The 9,327-nt window shown below is 37.2% G+C and overlaps 1 protein-coding gene across 4 annotated transcripts; it reads right to left on the reverse strand.

Moving 5' to 3' along the window:
- Positions 1 to 4,233: 4,233 nt before the first annotated feature.
- spry1 (sprouty homolog 1, antagonist of FGF signaling (Drosophila)) lies at positions 4,234 to 8,286 on the reverse strand. 4 transcript variants are annotated; one of them, XM_034034610.3, is made up of 2 exons: positions 7,724 to 8,286; positions 4,234 to 6,088 (listed from the first exon to the last, which is right to left on the reverse strand). In XM_034034610.3, exon 2 carries the CDS (start codon positions 6,031 to 6,033, stop codon positions 5,068 to 5,070), a length of 966 nt encoding a protein of 321 aa, XP_033890501.1. In that variant the 5' UTR covers positions 6,034 to 6,088; positions 7,724 to 8,286; the 3' UTR covers positions 4,234 to 5,067. The 4 variants fall into 4 exon arrangements, with proteins under 4 accessions (XP_033890501.1, XP_058888290.1, XP_058888297.1 ...); XM_059032307.1 differs by lacking the exon at positions 7,724 to 8,286 and adding an exon at positions 7,208 to 7,272; XM_059032314.1 differs by lacking the exon at positions 7,724 to 8,286 and adding an exon at positions 6,974 to 6,993.
- Between the last annotated feature and the right edge of the window lie 1,041 nt (positions 8,287 to 9,327).

The following is a 9,327-nucleotide window of genomic DNA, read 5'->3' on the forward strand; positions in this document are numbered from 1 at the left end:
GACTGTGGGTGTGAGGGGGCACCACTTTAAAAAACCATAAACATCCATATATAAAAAGAACATGAAGTTGCCTACTTGGTGTGTGATAAATTCTCGAAGCACTTACTGCACAACCTTTTGCACCTTATCTAACACCGATGTTGTGAAAAGACTCTTGGGTAACCTTTTTCTGGGAAACCACTTACTGTATAGTTGAACCTGTATTAAACAGCTGCTTTTCTTTGGTGAACGCAGAAGTGCCCTTGTTAAATACAGGGTCAATATAAAGAAAGGACATCATTTCCAAATGTAATTTCCAGAGGCACAGTGCCGGTGACAGAGGAATGATACGAGGGAGTTATTACTAAGCTGCAGAAACAACACCAAGTGAATCAGGTCATTCCAGCTGGATGCTGCTCCTCCATGGACTGTACATGCCAGCCTGCAACAGCATTTCAGTCATGAGCAGTCTAGGATTCCTGGGTATAAATACCACTTTAAGTTCTCTGTTATCTCTTAATGCCTGAAGTTAGTTCTTGGCATGCTCTCATGCTCGTATTTAAAAAAAACAAGATGTTCTGTTGTATAAATTTGATTTTGAAAAAAAAAAGTATCTTTTTGCTCAATGTACATTTTGGTTTGAATTCGTCAAAATACAGTATGAGCCTTATTGCATGTGGTTGAGTTTTTAAACCATATTTTGAAATCTACAAACGTGAACGCGTCTTCGTTTTCGCAATGCCTTTGCGTGCAGCCACGCACTAAATATCCCTACATGGCAGGGATTTAAGTGCCGTTATTGGTTGTAGCAGAATCTGAAAAACTGTGTTTCACATTTCCCCAAGTTATGTGATCAACTAATGTGAGCCCAGGGATATACATTTGATACCATTGTATGCTACATCATACATTAAATGACCTTGCGGTATATACTAAGAGGTCTGATTTTATACAAAACAATTTAAACAACGTGTTTTAAACAACACAGTCTATACAACAATGGCAGATTTAAATGCAGACAGATTTTCTTCATGTTTTTACCAACATACTAGGGATTAACAGATACTGTTGTAGGTATGATTTTTATATTTATTTAAACAGTGGGGGTAGTTAGATCCGCCATCATTTAGATTCGGCTCAATGTAACAAACCCTGTTGTTATTGAAACGGGCAGTGTTGTGCGATACACTGCCGTTACGGATTCTGTCCCGTTGGGGAGATGAGATCAGGCTAAAAGCCCTATAACCACAAATGCAGATGAGTCCAGCTCTTTTGCATAGAGGTTAAGACGCTTGCTTGTGGTGTGTGGAGTCGTCAGCCCAGCCTTCGTCCTGTTGCATTGGTGATGTCATTCTGATCTCATAGAATGACTGCAGCCGATCGCCGGGGAAAAGTGTGTAACGAACAGTGTTGTGTGATACACAGCCTTTACAGATTTTATCCCGTTGGCGAGATGAGATGATGCAGATGAGCCTGGCTGTTTTGCATAGCAGGGTTGCCGGCTCATGACCAGCATCTAGCCGGTTACATTATCCTGTGCCTTAAATGGAATAAAATGTGTCAGTACTCGTTTCAATTAATACACATGTCTTAAGCCATTACAAACTGCCTGCACCCAGTTCTCTGGGAAAACAAAATGCAGTACTAGGTACCGATGAGTACAGGCCCATTTGCTGTTGCCTTAAATAACCTTGCTTGGCATACAAATTGTTTGATGATGAGCAGCCATTGAAGGTAATCTGAATAGATATGCACTAGCAGTAGGTGCTAAAAGAGCAGCCCTGCCATTCGAACAAGTTTCCTTTGCCTCTGCTAATGAAAGACAAAGACTAAGACAAGGTCCAAGAAAAGTTCTAAGGAAATTTCAAATAAAAACATATTAAATATGAATGTTGTCAGCTGTGTTGTTTGAGGGATAAGTAAGACAGCTAAAACAATGCAATCAGTTGTGTGCTTTTTAAAATGGCATTGATTAATTCCTGACAATGTATATTATTTTGAGTACTTTATTCAACAATCCCAACAGGTTTACTTGTAAAACCAGAGCATAAACCATTGTTACTAAAAATCCCAATGTAAGCAGCTCTCCAAATCCTGAGCAAACATTATCTACTGTTAATTACCTGAAAAGTACAGCTTTAGCCACTTCCCCTCCCTTCTAAGAGCTCTAAAGTGAAACCTGAAAAAGTCTCCTATTGTTTTCAATTGTGCAAGAGCCAGCAGCAAATGGGGTTCAAATTGCAGCTCTGAAAGGTAACAGGAAATTGGCAAACTGCTAATTTGCACTAAACTATTCATAGTAACAAAAGATACATTCCTGCAAAGAAAAAAAAGCAGAAATTCTAGACAGAGCTATTTAGTTGTGTCGGCCCTCTGTTAAAAAAAACTGTTTGCAATGTATGAAGCCTTTTCACTTGAATTCATTGGCGTGGAAAAAAGGAACATATTTAACATTTTATGTTGGTTCATGTACTACATAACTATGGGCAGCAGTGTGGAGTAGTGGTTAGGACTCTGTACTCTAGACCGGAGGGTCGTGGGTTCAATCCCAGGTGAGGGACACTGCTGCTGTACCCTTGAGCAAGGTACTTTACCTAGATTGCGCCAGTAAAAATCCAGCTGTATAAATGGGTAATTGTATGTAAAAATAATGTGTATAAAAATAATGTAATTGTATGTAAAATAATGTGATATCTTGTAACAATTGTAAGTTGCCCTGGATAAAGGCGTCTGCTAAGAAATAAATCCTAATAATATATAAACAGTTGAGGCATGGTTGCATTCAACAAGTTCTTATTTACAGTGCTGACCTACAGGGCTACATTTACTGAATCACTCCAAAACAACAATATTCTTCTTCCCAATGGATGCATAAATATAAGAGTCATGTACAGTATATAAGACTATGTCAAACACTGCATCTGTTGATATGCTTCAATTTATCTTATCAAATCAAAACCTACCAGATGTATGTTTTGTACTTTGTTGTTTACCTTAAGTAGCCAGAGCTACAATTACCCAAAATACCACAATCCAGGAAATTGTAACCCCATTACATAACCCTCAGGTTTCAAACCGTAGGAATCTAAAAATACCTTGTGGTTAATTACTCATTCCCATTTTCAAAGAAAACCCTGGTATTTATAGATGTTGCATGTGTTCTTGGTCAAAGCCACAAAGAGTTCTGTCAGCTTTGGTCAAGGAACAGACAGATCACGTTCACTCTGAGTCTCCCAAATTTTTTAACTATGGATTCAAATCATTCAGAAGGCAATATGCTGGCCAATTAGGAAACTGGAGAAAAGGCCACCATGTAAAAAGGACTGGTGTTATTAGCTTCAATATATTTTGGCTCTTGCATTTGGTCAAATGGCTATTAACTTATTTAGGTCAGTACCACTAAACTATAAGCAGGCATAAGCAGAACTGGTTGTGGAATTAGAGACATTAGGTAATTTCTTGATTAATGTCTATTGGCAACAGTACATACAACAACGATTGTGTTTTATACTTACCTTGTGTTTTTTTTTTTTTTAAGATTGTGTATACCCCTTAATTTGGATCAATATCTATAAATATTACACAAAAGCCCCATTGTTTTTTAGGTGGAAACTGGGTCAATAATGACACAATCATTCTGATTAGATGAATTTAAGAGACACCCAAAGGCTTGCTTACACCACCAACTTTAAAACTAAATTCATGCTGGGTGAAACTAGAATTTATTATACATGTTTGTATGATGCTATAAAACCATGTGTGAAGAAGCGTAAAAAGAACTAATGCTAAATAACAAATCTAAACTGGATATCTGGTAATCCATGAATGTATGCTTAATAAAAATATAGTATTTTAAAATTCACTTCAGCATTGAGAAATGTATGTCAATGCATGCATTAAATTAATTATCGTTAGGACCAGGACTTTTTTTTTTTTGTTAAATCTAGGAAATGAAGGTGATTTCTCTTAGTTATCTATTATCTTTATCTGGGGGGGGGGACGGGGGGGGGGACACCAGAATTTATGCATCCATCTTCTAATGACCCTTTTCTATCATTTTAATCTCCAGTGTATTTTTTATTTTTTTTTAAATAAAGCTACTTTTTATAACTTCAAAAGTTAACTGAACTCCTAAACCCAGATACTATTTTACCGTGGTATAAAAGGCATTCTTTATATAAGGCTAAATTGTAAAGGAAATCAATCAAGCACAGGTGAATTTAGAAAAATTAAAGGACACAGGACAAGTAGAAATTATTTTTCATTAATTAATATATTTTCTGCATTATAGTTAACATATTATGTAGTTTCTTTTGTGCCACCCTTTCATTTTTCAGTAAGTATTGATATTTTGTTATATTCAGACATGAGTAAAATTTCAAGACAGTCTTTTGCAATAAATATCATAAAATAGAGCTCACATAATAAATATTCTTTACAACAAATGTTTTAACAGACTTTTTTTTAAAATAGGTCAGAATTCAACTTTACGATTTATACATAAAATGTACAAAAAAAAAAAATCCACAAGTGTGGTCCTGGAAATAGTACAGAACAAATGCAGATTTTGTGTGTTTGTGTGTGTGTGTGAGGGGGGGGGGGGGGGGGGGGGGAAGTGGACATGAATACTTTAAGTCTTAGATAAATTAAGTTTACCAAAATGTTAATAGCATAATAACAGAAATACCCACTGTTTTATATGGCACCCATTTACGATTTAGATATACAAACAATAACAATCTGGGTTGCAATGAAAATCTGGTAACAGCTACATATATATTCATTTTTTATTGTCTAGATAGTCCTTCACAGATTTGGTAAGGAGATGGTCTCACACAAAGCTGAAGCATAGAGAACACCCCTCCCTAGAAAGTATGTTTTTACAATGAATCAAGTGTGTTAATGAGTAGCTGAAAACAAAACAAAAGAACTGCAAGGCAAACACTGGCTTATAAAAGGTCAGAAAATAGCAAAAGTGGCATCATTCTCCATGCTTGTTCCAGAGAGGAATTTTCAGGGGTAAAGGGTGCGAGAGGAGGTGCATAACATTTAATTAAACAGCAAGACTGATGAGAGTTCCAAGGGAAATCATGAGGGTTTGGCTTGGGCCTGTGAGGGGCAGCTCTCCAGTTTGCAATAAACAGTGTTGGAGTTCTTACACCGGCACCCAGGCCTGTTTACCCGGTCATAGCAGCCCTGGCACATCTTAACACACCCTTTGGCTGGAGGGTAGCAGAGTAAACAAGGCAACACCATAGACATTAATCCCATACACATGAACCTTGAGCAGCAGTGTGACTGGGATAGGGAGCAAGGATTGTCCGCACACGAGTCCCCTTCATCATCATTTGAACAGTGGTAAAAAATCCCTTTGACCAAGCACATACACGTGCCGTACTCCACCATGCTCTCTGCTGAGCATAAACACTGGCTGTTACAAGCCAGGCAGGAAGGGAGAGTCCGCAGGGCTGTGCATTCGCCACACTTACACTTCCCACACTGTTCACAGATAAACTGATGTTTTGTGTTTTCCTCATTCCCTGAACTTTTAAGCTTGTCCCCTAATGAAGCAGAAGACTTGGGCTGTGTCCGAACTGGCCTGTCTGTTCGGTGGGCCGGGCTAGGCCTTGTTGCTGGTGAGCGTCCCAGTAGACCCTGTTCTGAAGAGGCACTACTGTTGCTCCCTGAACTTGCAGCACTCCCCGTGCTGGTAGACCTACTCAATACAGGCACCCTAGCATTGTACTGCGGACCCACGTTTCCTGGCTGGGTAGAAGACCGATGTTCATAGTTATTATTCACATTAATCAGTATGATTTCATGAGTCCTTTCATGCTTCTCTGGCCTTGGAACTATCCTGGGAGCAGGCTTTCTCACCACAGAAGGACCCTCTGTGTACTCATTGCTTGACCGGATAGTCTTGATTTGGTCCAGTGAGAGAATGGCTGTATGCTGAATCCCTCTTTCATAGGCAAACCTCGGTCTGCTGTCTGAGGAAGGCTGCTGGATCACAACTAATGAACCGCCATTGCCATGTTGACTTTGGGGCTCCATCTGAGGTGATCACGACTTCCGACATTCACCGTGGACTTGGCATGCATCTGAAATCCTGTGTAGAGATTAAAAAATAAACACATAAATAAAAAAGAGTGACAAGTATTGGCCTAGGTTTTACAGAACTAAAAGGTTTCATGACAAGCCACAAATTGCATAATTGCTCTAACCACCTGGCAATGATCTCCTTCAGTAAGGGATTATAGTGTTGCTTGATCCCTGGAAGAAAAAAAAATCTAACTGAACAATGTCTGGGTACACTCAGAGAGAATTTAAGTAATTGGGACTAATCATTTGTAACTACACAATATTCCTGCAGTTTTAGAATCACAAAATAAAAGACACACACACAAAGAAATATGAAAGTTTTTAAAAAAAACATGCATCAATTTTCAACCCAGGGTTAAATACTAAAGTGATAAGTTAAAAGTAAAATTACTACAGCTTTAATGACTAATGAGGGTCATAACTTTCTTTTTCTAAAGACATTAAATAGAAAAACACAACTACATTTTAGAACAAATGCTTGTTCATTTGCATCTGTATAGCTAGTTATTAAAATACAACATATCGAACTGAGGATCCCGTCCATAAGGACAAAATCAACCGTTTTAAACAATAGCTTTTTGTAGATTAAACAATGCATGAAAACGTGCGTTAACTATTATTAAAGCCGACACTAGGCGTATTTTAAAAATGCGATAAATTATTTGTTGCCATTAAGTTTCATAATCTTAAAGATTACTGCCGCTTTAAGAAACGAAAAAAATAACATGCGCTGACCCATGATATCGTGTGTGAAAGCACGTTTTCTAAACCATGAAGCTTAAGAAGGATTTAAAAAAACTTTAAGTCATCGTTTCTTTGTATAAAATACCTATATTACTAAATATTCAACCTCTTTTTTTAATTTTCCACAAGAGAAGCTCCAAACCCTTACTTTGACATAAATAAAACGTAATTTTGGAAGCCAAAGCTCCTTTGGGGTTGCATTGGTGAAAAGCAAAATTTGTTAAACACCCTGTCGAACTTGCAGAAGACTTCCAATCACCTTACGCAGAAATTATATATATATATATATATATATATATATATATATATATATATATATATATATATATATATATATATATATGCCTTTGTACAGTGGTCGTATGTAACATAAATATATCACCGCACTACAGCAGGTTAAGATGGTGGACCTGCGCCCTCTGTGATCGCAATTCAAGAACTGATTAACAGATCCCAGGGACAAGCAGAGGAAGGAAAACTTATGAATGAAAACAAGGTCCGGGGGGGGGGGCAGCACAATTCACAAACACTGCCTACATCGCACGAACGATACAATGTTAAAACGCAAGACATTAATTTTGGTTCTCACACTGCTGCTCTAGAAAAATCAAGCAATTCTCAAGACTTGCATCAGAAACTACATGTCTGAGTTATTAAAAACCATGAGTTATTCTTTCTTTTAACAATAAATTACAGACCAGCGCGTGTTATAATATATAATTATTCTAGTAACTCTTTTGAACACAAAATAATAACAATCATACAAAACACTTTTAATATATCTGTGTGTGTGTGTGTGTGTGTGTGTGTGTGTGTGTGTAAGAATAGATTAAACACATTAAAGCAATAATTGCATACTACACATTTATGGAAAGATCTGAAAAAATGAAAACCTTACCTATTTGCAATCATCCATGATTCCCAAATCTATCAACCGATATGCCTAATAAGATCCAACCAATGAAATCATCGTCAAGCATGAATTGCTATAAACACCGAACATAACGAAGACTGTATATCCAATGCGAGACAAACATTGGGGTTTCTTTCCAAATGTTTGCATTCATGGACCACCTTCGGGAATAGTTTCAGAAAAGTAAATCCACGTACGTTTCCCAAAGATGAAACAACACACACCAGCAGTACAGTGCAGTCAAGTCTGGAGACGCTGTTCCAAATTCAGACGATCTCAAGGTTTTATTTGTTAAACATCGCAGAAAAAAAATAGTGCCCTAATTCAAACTGTGATGTAAATGTACACTCTTGTCAGATGTTGTTACTTATACATCCAAGTTTAGGTTTGCACTGCCGCTTGGAAATATTGAAGCAGATTTCATAAAACGTTGCGCAGATTGTTCTTTGAACGGAACTAATAGGTTTGCAGTACTCCCTGTGCTCTACACAGCTGCCTTGCACTGAATGAATGAGACTCTCGAGCTCCGTGTTTATTCACTTAGACTGGTCCCATTGGCTGCTCAGTCCAGTGAAAAAAGATACATCGCATCCGCTCGCCACTGATTGGCCATATGTTGGAGGGTGGGCGAGGGAGAGAGGCGTGGACGCCTTAAGGTGGAACTGGACTATTTGGATACCACAGAAAATCAACATGTCAATGGTTTTGGTTTCTGGTGGCTTTGCTAAATCGTTCGACTGCAAATACCGTTCCTTTACTATAGTATTGGATATTTGCCCTCTAGTCAGATTTGATGCTGTTTTCTGCGTCTAAAAAATACACAGGTATTTATAAAAATACAAATTGAATAGTGAAAACAAGTACACGCAAACATAGCCTTTTTATTATTTATTTTTACAAAGACTAATAAGAAAAAATACAGAAGCTGGAGGGATACAAGCTACACATATTTCAAATTAATGACAATTATGTTTCTTTCACACTTTACGTGGGACATTTTCCAGGAGCAAGACCAGTCGCACGCTTGTGTACCGTGGTAATTTGTACCCACCTTAAAAGCTAAGCATACTGCAGATAAAAAAAAGAGCTCTCAGTTCCCGATTGTCTGGTTTGGTTGGTGTTGTGGATACATTACATCCGGATCCATTAGAATGGGAAGTTCAGTACAAAGTCACAAAGTCAATCTCCCCATTCACATGGAGAATCAATGGGTATTTGCCCTCTATCGCAACCTACTGTTTCTCATATATATATATATATATATATATATATATATATATATATATATATATATATATATATATATACTTTCTTAAGCGGACAGGAAACTACAACAATACATTATGTTTTAACGACTTTTAAACCAAATAACGAGTTTATAATAATAATAATAATAATAATAATAATAATAATAATAATAATAATAATAATAATAATAATAATAGACACATTAAAAATACACATTTATCAGGCATCAGCTACTTGTATGTGCTTGGTCGGCGTTAAATTTGACAGACAAAGGAAATCGCTCATCATTAATTAGCGTGATTAGCGATTTTATCACAAACCTTAGACTACTTGTAAATGGT

This window comes from Acipenser ruthenus, chromosome 1, assembly GCF_902713425.1.
Source record: "Acipenser ruthenus chromosome 1, fAciRut3.2 maternal haplotype, whole genome shotgun sequence".
Classification (NCBI taxonomy): Eukaryota; Metazoa; Chordata; class Actinopteri; order Acipenseriformes; family Acipenseridae; genus Acipenser; species Acipenser ruthenus.

What these genes read in the sequence shown, in the direction of transcription:
- spry1 (XM_034034610.3), bottom strand. Translation starts at nt 6,033, where the DNA reads ATGGAGCCCCAAAGTCAACATGGCAATGGCGGTTCATTAGTTGTGATC.